The sequence below is a fragment of the Nesoenas mayeri genome (assembly GCF_963082525.1).
Source record: "Nesoenas mayeri genome assembly, chromosome: 7".
Classification (NCBI taxonomy): domain Eukaryota; kingdom Metazoa; phylum Chordata; class Aves; order Columbiformes; family Columbidae; genus Nesoenas; species Nesoenas mayeri.
Genome location: NC_137551.1, coordinates 24,412,944 through 24,433,728, shown reverse-complemented (window position 1 = coordinate 24,433,728; position 20,785 = coordinate 24,412,944). Strand labels below are relative to the sequence as shown.

General features: G+C 34.9%; 1 protein-coding gene across 1 annotated transcript in view; it reads left to right on the top strand.

Moving 5' to 3' along the window:
• LOC308042479 (adhesion G protein-coupled receptor A3-like) overlaps positions 1–20,785 on the top strand; it is a gene marked incomplete at both ends in the record, with an annotated part of 272,332 nt that overhangs the window by 105,775 nt on the left and 145,772 nt on the right. The window contains 2 exons of the mRNA XM_080347921.1: positions 4,942–5,013; positions 5,782–5,945. Of these exons, the coding sequence (XP_080204047.1) occupies positions 4,942–5,013; positions 5,782–5,945 (236 nt within the window). The remainder of the gene's footprint in view (positions 1–4,941; positions 5,014–5,781; positions 5,946–20,785) is intronic.

Below are 20,785 nucleotides of genomic sequence, written 5' to 3'. Positions count from 1 at the left end.
CTTTGCATACACCTTCTGTAAAGTAGAGAGATGAGGGTTGTTTTTATACTGTTTGTAAGTACAAATACCAGGTGATAAAATATAAGTGTGCTTCACTCAGTCTTATATATCTAATTCAGTTTGAAAAAATGGAATTAGAGCTGAAAAATCAGCTCTAGCCCCAAACCAACGTAGGATGTCTAACCAAATGATATAGACATATATCTAAACTGAGCAGAGTGAAGGTATGTTTAAACATTTCACTAAAATGAAAGATGGGAACTGCCTGAGCTTTTGGGGATAATGCACTCTTCAAAGGGCTTGGTGAGTTTGTGCAGTCTATTATATTACACGGCAACCTACAGGATTCTTGAATTTAGAAAAAAATTAATTACTAGTATAACCTAGTGTTGTTTTAAAAACATGGACACTTAAAGAAGCCACAAAAATTGTATGTCTCTTGATAATGTAGAAAATAAGACTCATTCAGGTTGCTGTCAGGAAGTGTATTTCAGTGAACAGGAATTGACTTTCAAGTTACCAATGAAATCTAAAATTTCACACAACTCCTGAAATTACTGCAGCAAGTGAGTTGTGATCTGATCTAATTTTTACACCTTCTTGGATTTGATGATTTATACTCTGGAAAATGATTTCAAAATGCTTTCACATTATATGACAAATGAAGCTGACAGTGCCTCAGACAATATAAGAAAAGTTTTCTTATGTCTTCTAAGATATCAGCTTAATTTTTTTGGCTTATGTATTACTCCTTGGGTGTGTTTATGCTGTGATGAGGTGCATGTATTCTAACTAGGAGTGACATAATTGAGTGCAACAAATTTTCCAAATCTCCTTTGGCCCCTCAGAGGCCATGTTTCAGTGCTTTGTTCCAGAATTACATATGCAAATATATTCCTGCTAGGTAATGGAGCTGCCATCCACATTAATTCTGTTTTTATTTAATCTGAACATCAAGAATTGTAGAAGATTGGGATGGTGCTGCTGTACAGATATACTGGATTTCAATTTTTTTTTTAATCCCTCTTAAATTTGCCCTTCAGGTTTTGAAATGTTGCAGCCTTAAACCTGTTTCAACAAGCACCTACTGCTGGTTCTTCCTGTTCAAAACAGGACTTCCTCTTTACTTCCAGTTGTTTGGTTAAAGTACATCTGATTTGTTCTTCATCCTGCCTCTGAATCATCATCAGCAGTTAGCTTTATGATACACCATGAATTCTTGCATGATTTTCTTGCTGATATTGAAGCAACTAATTTTGCTTGGTGCCAGAGGTGACTTACAAAACCAGTAACATAGTGAATCAAACAGACCGCACTTCAGTAACATCAATATGCACTGTAACCTGCCCTCTCTGTACTACTGTTGCCCTTTTTTACCCCTTCTATCCCAGGCTTTTTGCTTAGAAGATCAATCTGTTGCCCTTGCGTTCATCCTTTGCTTTGGAATACTGCATATAACAGTGAAGCATTCTTCATATCCATGTACTCCTGCTCCTATCTGTATTCTGCCTCAAAATGGTCTTTTGAGACACCCAACTCCCTTTGACTGTTTTATGGCATTTGTCATTTATATTAAAGCTTTTTGCAAAAGTGTTTTATTAATTTCTGTAAAAGCACAGGAGTCTTTGGTATATGAAAAAATAACTATAGGCCCATAGATGTGAGACTAAAATGTGTTACCTCTGATAAAAGAGAAAGCACATGTTTCTGTTAATGGAGTAAGTTAATGGCATGGTAAATGCTGTCAGCTTTGGAGTGCATTAATTTGTTATGTTTGAAATGTTTGCAAACTAGGTGATATAGATGTTTTTAGAACAAAAGTCCTTTTAAATCAAACTAGAGTAGGTTTTTAGGATATCTAAAATTGGGAAGTTTCACAACACTATGCATTTGGAGATATTTTAATATATAGTATAGATGACACCAACTGACAGAACCAGGAATTTACAGGGTCCTGTAGATATCTAGCTCAGTAATGCATGTTATTGGAGTGATTTAAGAAGGTTTCTGAAAGTTTTGCTAGAGAAGCTATTCCCGCTGTTGGAGATCCAGATATTCTAATTATGTGTATCTTGGGCACAGAAATCCATCCCTTTATGACTTACACAGGACTGTGAACATGATCCTTGTTTGCTAATTATTAGTAGTAATATGGAAACTTCAAACCAGGTCATTACCAGAAGAATTCTGAAAGAACATGAAAAATTGGCTTGCTGGCTTTGTGCTGACTTTTGAACTGTCAGGAACTCAATTATTCCAGCACTTGGCAAAACCACTGGAAGGGTACATACTTCTCTGTCATGATAAAAAGAAAATGAAAATCTCTAAGTGGAACATCAGTCAGGAATTTTTAGGTTAACACAGTGTAGGTCAGTTCTGACCAGGTATCTTGCTGGATTTGACAGGGCCCATGGAAAGTACATGGATTCAGTAGATACCGAATAGGCATCACTGACAGGCACATAGCTACTATATCAGCTGTGGGAATGATTTACAGTTTTTCCTGTTTTCCTAAAATATTGGCCAGACATAAAGCCTTCCTTTGGTCCAAACAGAATTACCAAACTTCAGACTTGATGCTCTGTTTATTTTGTTGTATAAAATCTGGATATCTATTTAAGGGAAAAGGGGGGATTTGCGTCAGATTGGAAATGTTGTCGTACTGCACTGGAGTGAGGCAGAGAAAAGAAACCTCCTGTATTTCTGTCCTCTGGCTGTGGTCCATGCAAGGCTGGGCAGGTTGCTCTCCCTGTCCTTCAGTTTAGCATGACTGTCCTCTGTCAGAAGGTTTATACTGCTGTAACTGCTTTCATGTTAGTGTAACCGCTTCTCATTTACTTCAGCATAAATGTCATTGAATCACTTTGGTTGGAAGAGACCCTCAGGATCGTTGAGTCCAACCATAACCTAACTCTAGCACTAAACCATGTCCCTAAGAACCTTGTCTAAATGCCTTTTAAACACCTCCAGGTATGGTGACTTCACCACCTACCTGGACAACCTGTTCCAATGCCTGACCACCCTTTCCGTGAATAATTTTTTCCTAATATCCAATCTAAACCTCCCCTGGCGCAATTTGAGGCCATTTCCCCTTGTCCTATCACTTGCTACTTGTGAGAAGAGACCAATACCCTCCATGCTACAACCTCCTGTCAGGCAGTTGTAGACAGCAATATGGTCTCCCGTCAGCCTCCTTTTGTTGGAGGTTTATCAGTTTCTGATTTAGTCCATTTAATGTCCCAGTTCACTGAACTGCTTCAGCATATGCCTTGTCAGGGCTTATGTCCAACAAGCATATTAGTAGATCCATTTAATTTCAAGTCAAGAGGTAACCGAGTCTTTGTGAAATGCTCAATATTTTTAGTTCCTCTAGATAAATCCAAAATATTAAAGGTATCAAAATACATGCAAACATTCATTTCCACCTTTAGACATACTGGCACTTGAAGAGAGACTTGAAGTGCTTCCAAGAGCTTTGCACCACAACTGTATTAAAGATGCACCGTTAGACAAAATCTTAACTATGAGTTCAATTGTATCTACACATCTCATTGTTACTCAGTATAAAGAGAAATAATTTCACTTAACATAGCTGAGTCTGTTTATTTTTCTGTATTAGTTGAAATTTGCTTTAAACTACCATGAAAATTTGAATAGTTCATGTTAATTTTCTTTTTTTTTTTCATTACTTCAGTGGTGAAAAATTAATTGTATAAAAAACCAAGATTAGTAATTGTTTCAATAATATTCTATAACTTTCTTAAAGTAATTTATAAATTAGCAGTATTTTTCCATTCTTTCTTGAATTCATTCATCCATACTTATGTTTATAGGTTTCTGTAGAATGCATGGTCCTTGAGTTTTTTATTCTTTCTTACTTTATGAAGCTGCCTCAGATCTTTTGCACCTTAGTAGATTCCTCACTGGTGAGAAATTTGTATCCTCAGTTTAGTATATATTCTTTAATTTTTAGACATAGGAGAATTAAAATCAATAATTATATAACCATTCTTTTTAATGAAAAAGTAATGAAACCATTTCCTTTGCTAATCTACATTTTTGGTTTTGTTCTTTTTTTTTTTCTATATGTAACATCAAATCTCCAGTGAAGAGATCTGAAATTTTACTGATAGCTGAAATTTTCTAGCCATCCTTGAGTTCAGGCATGTAGGTTTTAGGCACTGGATAGAAAGGAACATGTACCAGGATTTCAAAAACAGGTAGTCCACATGGTATAAGATGTCAATCCTGAGTACTGCACTAATTTTTCAGTTTAATGGTATAGAAAAAGACAGCATTACTTGATGTTAAGCTTTTACCTTTTATATCATTAAGGCACTGGCAGAGCAATACTGTTAAGCTAGGTGAAATTAAATTGAATCTGTTTGCAAGTATTCAGCTTAATCCATTCAGCCATCAGAGCAAGAAATATAAAACAGTAGTTAAAATGGAAATGTCCTTAATGTAAAGATGGAAAAAGTCAGTTTTGTTTAAAGTCCTTTGTAATAAAATTATTTGTGTAGTTACTTTGAAAACTCATTTCTGTTTTAAGGAATTGCTTGAATTCTTCTGAGCTTTGACAAATTAAGATATCATTTTTATGTCTTTACCTTGAAGTGGCATTCTACCTATACTAAAATCATTGTATGAATGTTTTAACTTAAATTCTAGAATTCTGTTATATTAAATATGTAGAAATTTTCCTGTTTATTAGACCAAGTGAATTGTATTTAGACCTGCTGTGAAAATAAAAGAAGTAAAAGTGTATGATTTGATTTGAATATTACTGTCATTTATGAGAAAGCAATGTACAAATTTAAATATATTTTTAGCGTTATCAAGAATGCAGAATTTCTTAATTAGCATGGGGAAAATTATACTCTAATAATTTTGTTTTCTTCTTATATTTGTTATAACTGACTGTAAATTGCTTTTTTCTAGGAATTTGTCAGGGAATATTTTTTCAAGTCTCGTGAATGGACTTTTTTCTGAGCTGCTGGCTCTGAAAGCACTGTAAGTATGATTCCTTAGGTTCAAAATCTGAAATATTTGAGAAAGACATTAGCATATACATAGCAGAGTTGAATATGAATTCAAACAGGATTGTTCCTAGCAATGCATTTCTAATGTAAAATATGCAGGATTTTGTTATCAATGCCTGGTTTGCTGTTGATGAGCTGCCATGTTCTACCTGTTCAGTGAAATGGTCAGCACTGACAACCTGAACCCATTCCTGACTAGCCCAGTCTAGCCATCCTGACCAACATCCCTGTTTATTTCCTTTATGATCTTATACCATCCATGTTTTCATGCATGACATCATATCATAATTCTAAATACACAAAAACTTTCATGTTAAATATTTTCCTGCAATTGTAACAATCCCGATTATTTATATTAAATGTACTTCTCTCAGATTTAAAAGTGTATGCATCCATTGTCAAGTTTCTACTGAAAAGAGATTTTAGTAAGTGAAAGCATGTTATAGTCTGACTTTCTACAGTAGCACATATTCAAATTTGATCCAGCAGTCAGTGAATGCTGTTCTGTAACCAAAACCATAATTGTGGCATAATGTCTTGGAAGTCATTAACAGTGGGACAATGTGTATTAGTTGTCTCAGGGTATCTTTACAGTTATACATCTATAATTATACACCCATAGTTAGGCATTTATCTAGAATTAGTTCTATGTGGAGTTAGATAATTAGACTCTAACAGAAGAAATTATGTTTGTGAAAATTACATTTGTACCATTTGTGATCTTTCTTTGCCTTTCTAGACATTTCAACACCGATTCACTAATTTGTGACTGTAATCTAAAATGGATCTTGCAGTGGGCCAGAAATACTTCAGTTCGAATAGCGGAGGAAACAGTTTGTGCTTACCCCAGTGCTTTACAAGGACTGTCATTTCGTAACCTGAAGGAAAGCCAGCTGATATGTGGTGAGCTGCTCTCCATTTAACATTACGAATTGAAATGGAATCCAGAGAAAATGTTAAAAACCAGAAATTAATTTTAAAAAATGTATTGCAAGAATACCACTGTCCTATTAGATAACATGTAATTATTATTTAAAACATTAATGCAAGATGGTAGCTCTACATTGTATGTTGCATGAAACTGAGGTTTCCTGCAGGAGTTTATAGAATGTTCTTTTCAAGTTATATCACTGACAGTGTGGCATAAATGTCAGATTTCATTCTTGTCTTTTTCACTTTTATAAAACTGTAACTATACATTTTAACACTATGTCCTGGAAATTAATAGGATTTTTAGAGTGAGCTCCAGGTAGGTGAATTCTGTCTTTGAAGATCTATAAGTGAATTGCTTATTGAAAAAGATTTCCCACCATAGCAAACATGATGGGTGTGGTGTGAGGAAACAAACAAACAAACAAGAGTAAGAAAATTCCTCTCAGACTGAAAACTGTCTAGCAAACAACAGGCAAACCCAGAGATTCTAAAAGTATCAGGTACTGCAGAGAAAAAAAATCTATGCCTAACATTATGCTGTTGGGTTCTATAATAAGATGTATAATTTCACATGTGCTTCATTAATCACAGAATCTTTGAATCTTTTACTTTCTTGAATGACATAAAATTGCTGGGATAGTGACTTTGCTGAAGTCTTACAGAAACAAAAGGAAAGTCAAACTTTTATCCTAATAACGACAAGAGGAATGACGAGTGTTGCTAATGCTTTTATAGCAGAAGGGGGATCAAGGTTGAGTGTAATAATAACAAAAAAAATTGGTTTTAACAACAACTGCAAATACATGTATTTACAAGTTGGGAGAGATCTGAAAGGATGTGAAGGCAGCTACAGATTTTCCATTGTCTGAATTGTCAAGGAAACACACATACCTGTCTGGAGGCAAATTAGGAATGAGCTCTTGTGAGTGAAAGGTGGAGACATTTCTGGTAGCCTGTATTTCTGAACATTTGAAAATCTGCAATACTTCTTAAATATGAATCTGCCATTTTATAGAGACCCTGCAAGGGCATCTTCATAGAGATCCTCTTTCTGAAAATGCTGGAATGATCAGAAGAATCAATTAAGGACTGTTAATTGGTATTTCCAGGTTGCTGATGAATATGATCCTGTGAATTTTAGAGAGCAAATGAAAGCAATTTCTCAGAATTTCATATTTTAATTCCTAATAGGACTCCTTACCACATCTCTGGAACAGAATTTATAAGGCACATCTAGTTATCACTGCTGTTTATAATGTCCACAGAACACTTGACAAGGTTTGTAATGACTGCCAATAGCTCGACACCACTTTTAATATCCACAGAGAGCTTCATGGTGATTATATTTGCTGAGCCTTCCACCGGTTCTGTAATGTCTGCCAAGTACTTCACAGTGATCATAATACCTGTTGGGCAGCTCATGGTGCCCACAACATTTAGCAATTTCATTTTCAGTAACTTAATTTGAATTTAGGCATAATAGAAGGCTGTCTGGTACAAAATTAATAACAACTATTGAGAATATTTTCAGAATGATATGTGTTGGAATATGCATAGAGCTAACAAAATTAAACATGTCTTAAAGAAAATATTAAGAAGATATTTAAAAATTTTAAAATCCTGCATGTGAACATCTTACATACTGTCAGACGTTTATAGTTACTGATCTTCCCTCTACATGCTAGAAGAGGTCATGAGGTATCGCAGTTGTAAGATGAGCAAAGAAAAAGAGAATAGAAGAGAAAATAGTAAAAATGAAAAGGAAATGGCAAAGATCTTTGCAGGCAAGTTAGGGAATGAATGAATGAATGAATGAAAAAGTCAAAGCGAAGACAAAAGTAAACATTAAAAAAATTCTGAATAGCTACAAGGAGTAGGTTGCCACAAGCCTTTTAGATTTATTTTATACTTTTATGGGAGAAGAATTAATCTTTCAAATTTCTTTCTGGCAAGTCTTTCTCATGCATCTGATAAGATAGCAAAAAAATCACTTATTGAAAACAGCTAAAAACCTGCTTTAAGGATTTTTATGAGTCAATTTAAGTAACTGCATAGTTTTAGAATTCACAGGATTCTGCTTGCATAGTTCATTAACAGCTTACAAGAGCTATTTAAATCTTCTTTTAAAAGAACCTCCAGCTCTCAGAAATGTTCACCTAGAAAGCAAATTTTGACGATGTTGAACATAAGGCTGTAAAGAAGTTTGATGATAAAAGATAGCTTTGCCTTTGTCTTCTGCCTTAATTATGGGAGACTGCAATGAATTCAAACAGTATGGACAGAGCACCTTTCTGAAAAATTATTGTGAAATTGGCTTAATGCAGTGTGTTGTTACTTTTTCTCCATGACTCCAAATAAAACTTACTCAATTTACAGGAGGAAAATTACATTTTCTTGAATACCAGTGCTATAAATTCCACCCAAGGTCTGAAAGCATTTTGTTATTTTCCCTTGTACACATTATCAGCAGAAATGGGTTCTGTAGGGAAAATTCTTTCCTCAGGAAAGACCCATATGATGTTTTGTTTTCAGGGCATTATTAAAGGTTGCTTTTAAGGCTAGGCTTTAATTATTTACACTGATGGATGAAATACTAGATTTTAGTTTCTGTCTCAAAGATATATTGATGCTATTGAACTAACAGCACAAATTAGTGAAAGATCATTTGCTCTGCAAACTATATATATAAAGTTTAGAGAGTAGTTGACATAATATTAATTATCTTTAGATAAATGCTTTGTCTGAAAATGATGTAAATATTTACTAAATTGTACAAAAAATATGGCAAAAGTCAAAGTTTAAAAATAATTTTATGATGCTTTAAAACTTTATTTATCTATTTACACCACAAAGAAAATAATATAATTCTTCTGGGACAGAATATGGTTTCTTGTGCAGGTCTCCTACGAATGAAAGTATTGGTATTTGCATATCCATTTTCTCTACAGGTGTTTATAAATAAATAATTGGAACTGTATTGTCACCTTTTTAAAAAAAAAAAAAAAGTCAAAAGTAAGTAAATATAAAAGGGTATTAAGAAATCTATTATTTGCTTAGATTCTAATGCATTTATACATAATAAATTACATTTTTATTCCTTATCAGTATGGATGTTTCTGTGCAGAGAGTGGATAGGTTTAGTTCTTTCTTTGGTGTCAGTAGCTTTTTGGGTTTATGTAGAGTACTGTCCTAGTCTTGGTTGTCATAATGTTGCGTGGACTATTTTCTTATAAAGCAGACAGGTTAAATGAACTAGATGTAGTATCTTGTCAGTTCTCACGAAGTCTAAATGTAGAGAAGCCTAGGTTTTTTCAAAAATCACTTTGCTGTACTTGAGCAGATGGTTTGACACACGTACATACACACCATCTCATAGCAGCACTTTCAGGCAAGCTAGTTTTGTCGCATGTCACCTTTCCTGCTCCTTCTGTTGTTGTCCTTACCTTTCCGAGCAGTCTGCTGTAAGTCAGTCTGGCAGTACATCTGATAAAGGAATCTTTAACAGTCTTGGATGGCTCTCAGGCCATGTTAGCAGAGCTCATCCTAGCCCTTTGCATCTGACCCTTTCATGAGGAATGGGCTAAATGTAATCTCCCAAAACTATGTTTACCCCCTTTCTCTATCTGTGATGGAAAGATCTACACAAGTCTTTTCCTTGGAAGAAATGAATCAGTTACTTGTATCTTTATTATGCTTCTATCCTAAACTTTCCTTAGTTTCCCACTTCCTTATTTGCTGGGTTGTACTGAATGTGATAAAATCTCCTTTTATGTTGAACTACTTCAACACAGGATTATAGGACAGGAGTGAAAAGAAGTTTTAAAATACAGCATAATTTATTCACCTATATTGTGTTCATCTCTGAAAAAAATTTCCATAATTACAACCAACAAGGGCAAATGGAGACAATTAGCAAAGCTAGTATTAATGACTGTTCTTCATATACCATCCTCAGTCAAGAAACTTCCAGAGTAAGGAAACAGATAAATGTTAGATACATCCATTTTAAAATGCAGTCTCAGGGGAAAACATGGTGGAAATAAAACTTGCAAAGCACAGAGTAATGGCAAAGAAAATACTAGAGCTGAGACATTTTCCTTTCTTGTATTAACATGGCTGAGATAACATCTGTTTTTATGTAGTGTCTTGTTTACCTTGATGGGGATAAGGTGGCATGCCTAGGCTCAGGAGCCTTTTTTTCAGAGACTGTGGGTATCCAGAAAGTCTTCTAAAATTCTGTTGTTGCGTTGCATGCTCCACAGTCATGACAATCAACTGCAGCGTGTTTCACCTAGCTTAGAAGGATTGTTACGCTATGTTATTTTGAAAGTGTGTATTATGACAAAATGTGGATTTTGTCTATGAGTAGTATGCCCATTGGTTGTGATGAATAGAATTCTAACAGTTTACATCAGACCCGTAGTGAGCAGTTGTTTGGATTGATTCATAAGTTACTTGTAGCTTTAATAGTCAATTGGGGTTATGGATGAAAGGGAATGAATATTCAAAATACAGAGCTGGAGTTTTATCCAGCATGCTTTAGGGGGCTGCTTACTGAGTAAAATATTAACACTAAAGTAGACTAAAAATCCATCCTACTGAAAATAGAGGTGAGAAAGAATGGAAAAGCTACAAGTTGTGAGTGTCCAGCAGTGTTTGAATTATTACTCAGTGTCTGAATTCTGTAAAGTACCTTAGTTTATAGAGTTACCTCATAAGTGAAATTAGCAGCTTGTGACACATAAAATGTTCTTGAAATGCACTTTTTAAATGATGCAATAGACTCTGTCCTTAGGAGGGGTACTTCAAAGGGAGGGATACAACTCAAAGGGGTAGATCCTTTTCTTGTTCCTGTATTCTGCAATACAATTCATTAAATGTTTCATAGAAAATGTAACGTATATATTGGAAGGGGGGGGGATATAGTTGTTAAGGAATTGTTTGTACTTAACCAGCACCTTATCTTTTGTACTTTGCCTCACTTCACTGAGAATCAGAGTATTCATCCTCTAAAGGAGCAGAGTCAGGTTAAATGTAAGCACTTTCTGCGAGCATAAAGCAAAAACAAAACAAAAAAGCAAGCACATTTATGTTGTTTAAGCACTTTTTCTTCTTGTGTTCTTTGAGATTTCTTGACCATTTTAAGTTTTCTTTTCTCACATAGAAAAGTATGAAGTACTTTCATCATTACTTACCTACTCTCACATTTTCTAATCTGTATTTCTCATGCTTAAATATGAGCAGAACATCAAGGCATATTTCTCTCGGGCCACATGCAGCTCCCTAGTCTATTTTCATAAGTAATTTTTCTTTGCAATCTTACCTAAAATACCACAAAAAATGCAGAACATTCAAGACATTTAAAATCAAGTAAAGTAATACCACTGGGAAAAAAGAGAACATTTTCTTTTGTATACTTCCTGTATAAAGTACTTTCATTTTCTGAAGCAGTTTTCTTTTTTTCGTGACACATATTTTTAAAACACAGCATGGCCTTAACTGCTTTCTCAGCAGTGGTGGAATAGGGATGTTTTAGATGCTAGATATGTTGAAATGTCCTTATAATTTTAATGGATGTGCTTGCACATTGTTTTCTCTTCATCCCCATTGGGAAATTGTATCTTTGAAAGCAGACTTTTTCAACAGTCAAATTTAAGCCTGAAATCAACTAAATGCATTCAACTTCATTCTGCACCAGCTTTTAAGAAGAGTGACCAATGCTGGAGCTACTGGGTAAGAAATGAGATTTGAAGTTAATTTTTTTCATATGGTGACAAAAATTAATTATCTAAATTGCCTTTCAAGTCTTAAAATTATAATTGTATACATCTGCACATGGATTGTTCTTAAAAGTTTGCTTTCCTACTTGAAATACATTGTGAGAACAAATCCTGGCTCAAAGTTTATAAGGAACGTATTTTTCTTCATTTCTCTCATAACACATTTTTTTTGTCTCATTTATTAGTTACTTAAATTTAGGAATGGGCTTGAGATTATATTTTCAACCATTTCTTCATTTACAAGGCATTCTTGCTACATTAACACAATGTAAATATTGAACTGTGGGGTTTTTTCCAGTATGTAGTAACTGACTAAACTCAAAATCTCAAGTACAAAGACTGATGGATTAATTAACCAGATTTAGATTCCAGTCCTGCAGTTTCTTGGCAGCCTACAGATAGCCTACTGCATTCATGCAGAGCATCGTTGTCTTCAAGAATATGTGGGATCAAGACTTCAGCTCCAATTCTGCAGGAAGTGCCTAATTATATGAATAGGTCTAATTATATTGAAATAGGAATATTCACATTAGTAACCTTTCTCAGGATTAAGATTTTGCAAGATATGGGTGATGATACAATTAGCTCTAGTTAAATGCTATTGCAATTTATTTTTTTTTTTCAATTTACAATGCTAACAATTCAGGATTTTCTTTAATAGCAAAATATGGATAATAACAGAATGTCTTTAAATCAAATAATGTAAATGTACATTTTTGATCTTTAAAAGATAGGTGTGGTAGACCAATTTTCTATGAGAGCTAAGTGGCCGATTTTAAATATAAAAGTTTTCAATAGATAACCAATAGATAACCATTTGGTAGTATGAAACCAACAATGTTCTAACCTTTTGGCTCCAAATTGTGTATTTCTTATCCTAATATGATCAGTCTGGAAAAAAAAAAATAGGAATATGGTGCCCTACATTTAATATTATAGATAGTTATCTGATTTCTGTAGTGGTAGTTTAGGACACTGCTGTAAGGTTGGGGATCAGAGGGAGGGCAAAAAATTTAGAACTTATAAATGTGAAGTAACAGAAGTATTAAAATGGTCCTTTGGGAAACTTAAAGGATGAGGTTTTACCTCAGCATATTTTCCTGCATGCGTTGTCACACATAAAAATATGGTTCAACAGGACCTTTCATCCATCGAATCTGTTTGATTTAGATGCTGAAAATGTACCGAATTTGTTTTTCTTCCTATAGGTTTCTCTTAAACTATATCAGCAGGTTTTAATGCACAGTTTTTACTGATTTTTCTACATTGTATTTGCCTGCTTGTTCCAAAAAGCATTTAAGATAACTAAAGGAAAATTTAGCTAAGATGTCGTGAGGACAATATCACTGAGGTGAAGCTTCTTTAATCTTCAGAACTTCTACCCTTGAGGACTTGACTGTTCATCTCATGAGTAAAGCTATGGTAAGACAGCCAGCTTCGACTAAGGCCCATGGAGTATCCTGGAAGATATAGTCTTTATTCTTAACATGGCAACACGTGCATTAAGATGAGGATTAAATCCATCCTATCACCCTGTGTTCTATTAATTAAATGGAGTATACCATAGTGATATTTCACATTTTTATAGCACATTGCATCATACAGCACTTTCTTTAATATATGTATAAAAAGGGCTGTTGAGAGCTACAGTTTCTGGCACTGTCAGCTGGGCTGAGAGGAGTTTGGAATGGAAAAATTTCATTTAATGACTGAGATGAGTTCTTGCTTCAACAGAGCTGTCATTGGTTCAGCTTTTTTTTTTTTTTGTCATCGTTGCAGCATAGATGGGTACCACTCCTGCATCCTGCTGGACTCTGAGCAATTAGCTGCAATCACTGTCACTCTTTGAGACCTTCCTGCTGCCATGGTCTAATTGTGTAGTAATGATACACAAATAAAAAGAAGGTGGCTAGTGTTGCTTAAGGTTTGAAAAGATGAGTACTACCACTGCACTTCCCAACTGGATAAAGCTAATCAGTGTATAATATTTTGTAGAGCTGGGTGCTTTATCCTTGCCACTGCTGAGCCATTTTTATTAACGGCAAGCTGTAATGAGTGTGAATAGCCATGAGCCTGCCAGCTTGCTTGCCATAAGGATAATCTGAGTAATCAAAATTTGCTTTCTAGCAATGGCTTCTGACTCTTGCCAGTGAAGGAATTTGTGTTGATGAATCTTCCAGTACCATAGCTGTCAATATGTCATGGTCTTCAAGTTTTGGAATGTGGCAAATAATCAAATGCACCCTAGTTTCTAAAGTGGAGTTCTGGGACAATTTGAAAATAATAAATTGAAAAGTGGTAGCAGTTATATTTGATAAGGAAGAAATCGCTGATGAACAAACTCTTCAATTTGTGCTAGATATGCCAATGCAGGAGCTTTATTTTGCCTGATTTTACCAGATATATTTCTGATTAATTGATTAACTGGAATGAAACCTTGAATTTCCTGTTGTGTAAATTTTTCAAATAGCTGTTGCCATTTTACAAATTAATGTTATATTTGGCATTTATGTTCAATTCTATTAAGTGAAACCTACTACCTCTGTATTTCTCTTCCTCAACTTTCCTACCAAGTAAATCACTGCTAGCATCAGTAAATACAAAAGTGTTTTTCCACTGCTCCCTCACTTAAAATGGTTGTAATGGAACAACACACATCAGTCCTAGGGCTCAGTGAAAATCTGCTAATTTATTTTCACATGGGCTCATAAACCTGGAGGAAATGCTGTAGAGAAAGACAAGTTAAATAACTTTGTCATGGCTGGACTTGTCATTCACCTCCTGAGTGCTGGCTGAAACCTGTATGAGCTAGATTTGCTAAAAGTGACTGAACTTGAATTGTACTTTTTTCAGTTCAGTTTTCCTTAGTTTCTACATAGGTGTAACTTATTTTAATTAGATAAGCTTGAGAAGTTATGGAATCCAGGTGCTTCTCAGTAATGCTGTTATACAAAACCGATTATAGGTCCTCTTGGTGTAACTGCACTGACTGCATAATCTTCTGTTTTGTAGATAAGGTGTATATATATCTGATTGGTTAACCCAGACAACTGAAGCACCAGTAGCAGTGGACTGTGACAACCTGGTATCACTGTCCTTCTAACTCAGGACAAATTCTGGGACTGCTACTTCTGTTCAGGTCCCTGCTGCAGCATCTGCATTCTTATCTGTGCCTCAGCACACTGGCTCTGCTGTGCCTGCTCATGAGACGTGCACCCTTTCTCTTCTCTTTTTCTCAGCTTTGATGGCTTTGCAGAAGTTTGAAGGAGTAAAACATGATATAAAATTTGTAACTTGAAGTAGAACTTGCTCTTTGGTTAGTAGCTACCATTTCATTGTGACATTTAGCATTACAAAATAAACATAAACCTGTGATTTAATTATGAGATGCTTCAAAAAAACCCCTAAACATCTATGTCATGTTCCTGTCTAAAAAACTTGTATGAGGGTGAAAAGGACTGATGAAATGGTGTGGAATATGCCTTGCTCTGCCAGCATTATGAAGCTGGTGGAAATAAGAAGCTATTATACAAACAGAAGCCCTACTTTTCTGCAGTGAATGATGAATAAATATAGTACAAAGCCTTCTTGTCCCAAGCCCAAAAGGCTTATCTTATTTTCATATGTTTAATACATGTTGGCATCTGTGTTTTATGGATATTATTTTAAAATTGGAGCCAGGCAAAGCTTTTATTAAAACTGAAGCTTGGCTCCAGTTCTGTATTCATTCTTGACTTCCTGAGCATATGGCACTGTCTGTGACCTTCTACACCAAACTTCTGTCATTGTCAGCAAGTTTTGCAATATGGAAATTGGCACTGATGTACTGCCACCTCCCCTTCTTGGCAGAACTGGCCTTTAGAGCAATTCACATTACTCTCTTTTCTTTAGTTCCATTCAGTGAATATCAACAGATGCAATTTGCTGTGTCAGCAATTCAAAATTTTAACTGTTTTTCAATTTATTTTTCTTCATTTTCATCTGTCCTTTTTATTGGACCAGTTCCTTTACTTTGTCTTCATTTCCAGCTTCCCCCCACTGTGCTTTCTATGCACATTTCTTTCCCACTGAGATTGTATACAAATATTAGAGCTCTAACTCACACTTTTGTCAGCAGGATGTGCCTCACTCTGTAGGCACACTCAGTTCAAATAAAAAGCCCATTGGCAATACAATAAATCAAGTGATTAACAAGAAGCAAAATGCCAACTTCTGTTGTTTTTCTGTCTCAAAAGCTTGTGGCACACTGTAGCAAACTGTATTTTGTAGTGAGGCAGAAGTCAACAGTGTATCCTGAAACATAAGCACTGTAATACTGCACTGACGTGTGGGAAATCTGTAGAAATCTGTGTTTTTTCCTGTTTCTGACTGTGCGAAAGCTGCCAATATCAAACAAAGCCAGTTAATGAGGATCAGGTAATATATGGCAGAAAGCTGTGTCTATGGTAAACTAAGAATGGAATGCTCTAGCGTGGTAACCAGGATTATGCACTCTAGTAGCTATTTAGGTGTAGAGATTTGTGCTTCCCAGGTTATAGGTTGTGCAGGAAAAATGCAACAAATGAGGCTGGAGGTAGGATGTAGTTTCATTTTAGTTTGATCGTGCCTCCAGCACCTTGTGCTGGTCATGTTGGTCAATGACTAGCCAACTTTCTGTAATGTTTAGACAAATACATTGGACAAGCCAGCTTTTGTGCTTACAGATATGATTTTGATCATTCATCCAGAAGTGTCCATTAGTGTCCATTCATTATAGCTGCATACATTTTAAATGCGATCACGTTATATTTAAAATGTTACTAAAATACAGGTTAAGGATGCATTGTCTATTATGTCTTTTTCAAACATTTGTATTTAATTGTAACAGCAGTAACAGCAGTGTTTCCCTCACATTTTTCTCCTTTCCATCTTTTAAAACACTGAACAAAAATGAAGACCAACTTTAGAAGGAAAACTGAAGTATTCTTAAAATCTTAAGAACTGAATTGTAAGGAAAAAGGCAGAAAATACTTAATACGTGTGCATGTGTGTGAGATAAATTGTTTTATAAAGATATTAAAGGCATATGCATTGGAACATTTCCTTAGAGCTCCAATGCACCTTGCTGTTTTTCTATTTTAGCTAATGGTTATTGAAATACTTTCTATTTTCTTTTTCAACTTTATATACATTTTCAGGCACTGCATGCATTAAAATGTGCAAGGATACAGTTTCTGTGAGGACTCTTAAGTGATATTCTAATTCAGTGGTATTTGTGTAACCTGATTGCTTCTCTATATGTTCTCAGTATTCTATTCTAGAGCTAATCTGAAATACAAGAGTGGATCACATAAGGAAACTGGCCTTCAGTCAACAAAACTCTTTTCTGCTGAGAAGTGAAAGATAAAGATGTAATTACTGTAATGATGGGTTAGACCTTTAGATTCATGCTGCAATCAGTGATTCCTGTGGTGCTCTGCTGCAATCATGGTTTAGTGCTAGCTAGAGAGAGAAGACAGGTAAAGACTGTAAAATACTTCAGCAGCCCTTGATCTAAATGTCTATAGGAGAGTCACACATCTCATTTGCAGATGGTGGTGCTGGCTCCAAAAGTGAGGGCAGCAGAGTGGATTGTCCTGGAAGGAGAATCTTGGAAAATTTTTCATGTGTGTAAAAATTAAATAAAATCCACCTAAATTAGTCCCACCAAAATAGTAAACTGTGAATTATTTTTAATCTTATGAGGCTGTTGTATCTGCCATATGTACACACTCATACACACACATTCACATATATATGTGCATCGGAGATTATATATATTTATTGGTCTTCAGTAATCACATAATCAAAAAGAAAATTTCTCTTGTGTAGGGATATGCTTGCCAGAGCAGCCATCTTTCAAGTGCTGTCAAATCAATGCCAAAATTATTCCAAATACTTTCACAATTTCTTATGTCTTACTTCTTAGTCAAGCTTGAAAACATGTGTACAGCATTAGTAAATACTTTTATTTTTATTCTAAATTTGAAGGATTGTTGGATTATGGATTTAAAATAAGTATTTCCAGCTGATGCTGATGGAACTATACAATAATTTTATAGCCATTCAGGATAAAAGGGTATTGGCCCTAATCCTGAAATTCTTATTGATGGAATTAATCCTTATATCTGTGAGCTGTGTCACTGAAGTCAACTGGAATTTTTGCATGAGTAATAGTTGCAGATTATCCCCGGAAAACAACTGAAGATTAGCTCTGGTAATCTTTTTTTTTTTTTTTTTGTAGACATCACATAGATTAAAAGCAGATGTTCTATAGAAGTACTTTAGTGTACCTTCCTTGCTCTGCAAATGTCAAAATCCATAGAAAATTTACTAGTTTCACTTTGAAAATTAGTTTGCACAGTTTCCTGATTTGGTCAACCCAAATATGTGCATTGTGAAAGGATTCAGCTGGTCAGAAGGATATCCCACCCTAATGGTAAACCAAAGGTATATTTCATTCACTTTGCATCTTTGTTGTCACTTATAAGGATTTGCAAAGAAAAAGAAAATGAGTAGGTTGTTGATATGACTGATGTCAATCAAGGGATCCTTTTCTCCTTTTCTGATATGGTGCAGTTAAAAAAGGTTTCTCTTCTGATCATTAATTGACAAACTCTGCACAAAACATATCATTCCGACTCCATTTCTGGGTTGGGTGATTCCCAAGGCTAAGCAACAGAAGTGATAACCAGAGAGCCTTAAAGACCAGATATAGACGCAGAGATAAAGATGAAGTGTTACACTGCATCCGTATGCCAGACAAATTATTAATCTTGACTTAAGAAATATTGATATCCTAGTTCGCACTCTTACTACTTCATAGCCTCATGACACAATGTATAACTCAGTGCATGAGCAAAAGTATCTGACAAGATACAATAGCCTCGGTTAAAAATTATTGTATTCATGAGAATATTTTTCTCGGTGAGTAGTATGTATTCCTGTTGCACTTGTGACACATGTTCAATTTTTCTGAACTCCTTTTTCATAAGCATTCAGTTAATTTATGGCTAAATTCCACACCATATCTTTTGCCTGTATTCCATAACTGACTTTGCAATGCTACACAAAGTTTGCGGCCTTTTGGATTAGAGAGGTTGTCTCCATCTTCTAGTAAAACCATTTAATGTAAATGACTGAGACCAAGCCTTCAGCTATTATGAGTGAAGTATTAATCTGATTTCTCTTCTTTTAGTTAGTATTTCTATATAGTGTTTGGTTTCTAAGTGTGTTTCAATTTTTAATAACACATCCGTGTCCACAAATTATAGGCACAATCAAAATATTAACGATAGGATATATAAACAAGTAAGGAGAGACATCTGAAGCCTGCCCTTTATAGTCGCAGCACACTTACAGCATCTCAGTAGACAGCAACTACCTTCTTAATCCCCTGTGTGATTCTTCCAGACAGCAATGTCATGTATTCACTCATGTACAAATCCTGTGTATTATGCTGGCCAGCATTCTTACTCTATACAAAAGCAAATGTGATCCCTCTCACTGTTTATTCAAAGCAGGTGAGTAATATACTATTTAACATTTAAATTCCCCAGTAGTATTGAGGGCCCAAAGCTAGGTTTATAAATGCAGCTTCTCACAATTTAAATGTTTTGAGGACAACACCTGAATGACATAAAGAAAGGTGTTAAGCTGGGATGCTGAGTAAGGAGAGGAACAAACACTACTGGTTGTCTACAAATTTTAGCAATTCTAGAACCAGTAATTATGGCTTACAATCTGTTTAGGCATGGTTAAGTTCATCTGTATTTATTATGGTCAATGGAGAATTTTGAGGAGAAAGTTTAAGGAAGATAAAATGGTGAGCAGTGAAATGGAAACAAAAAATGTTAAAGTACTTGTCAGAAAAATAGATGTTTGAGATAGTTACTAGTGGTGCAAATGTGGAAGGGTGACCTTTCAGCTGACAACCCTGCAGGCTGGATAGATATTAATGCTGAAAGGTCTTTAAATGAAAATAGAAGAAAAATAAGGGAGAAGAAGATCTAGCTTAAAAATTCTCTTTCCTCATCAAAGCAGAAGGATTTCCAAGGTGCAAGACTTTAGGCACTGTGTCTAAGATCAGATTGCAGTAGTGAAGTTACAAAGTAACCCGGGCTCAGTCAATTGTTTAGCAATGTAGACTGAGGTAAAAAGGTTGTATTTTAGGAATTATTGTGCAAGACGTCCATGGTAGTGTATTCATCAGTCACATATGTGACTCCTTAGTATTTTTATTACTATGAGGATTTTATGCGATGATAGCCAAGTATCAGAGGTAGTAATTTTCTTGTCCTGCCTAAGGAGACTATAGCAGAAAAAAGAAAAGCAGGTTTTCCTTTATTCCTTATTATCCTATAAAAGATGATGATCTTTCTTTAGATGCAGAGCCTCTATTTCAATTACCTTTCCAAAAATGCTCCTTTTCAATGTTCTGCTACCAGTTTAAAGAAATAGCATCAATTGCACAATGTATAGAAAATATTTTACAGGAATTATGTTAAGGTAGTTTCAGGAACTAAAAATAAAAATGGAAGAAAACAACTACTGTCTAGAGATTCAGTCTCTACAGAGAATGTAGCCTTCAATCACTGTAAAATTTATGAAATTAGCAGACTTTCAGCATTCCCAAAAATGCCTTCCAAATGTACAAGTCGGTTTATTTTTTGTGTTTAGACATTTGGATATGTGATGATGCCAGCTTTTTTTTTCTTGGTAAGATTCTGCTTAGAATAAGAATATGCAATATTCCTATTTTCATGATATTTCCTGGGGAAAGGCAGGAGTGATAAAATTCATAAAATAAAGATGGTGAAATGCATTCCACTATTAAAAAGTAGAAAGAGCTATTTAGATAAATATTTAATGTGGATTAAAGATCTATAAAGTAAAGATGATGACAGAAGAAGCAAAAGGAAGTAGGGACACGGAAATGAGAAATCAGAGGCACAGCTGAACTTCAGGGGAACGTTTAGCTTTTGTTATTAGCCTTATTGTTATCCAAATCAC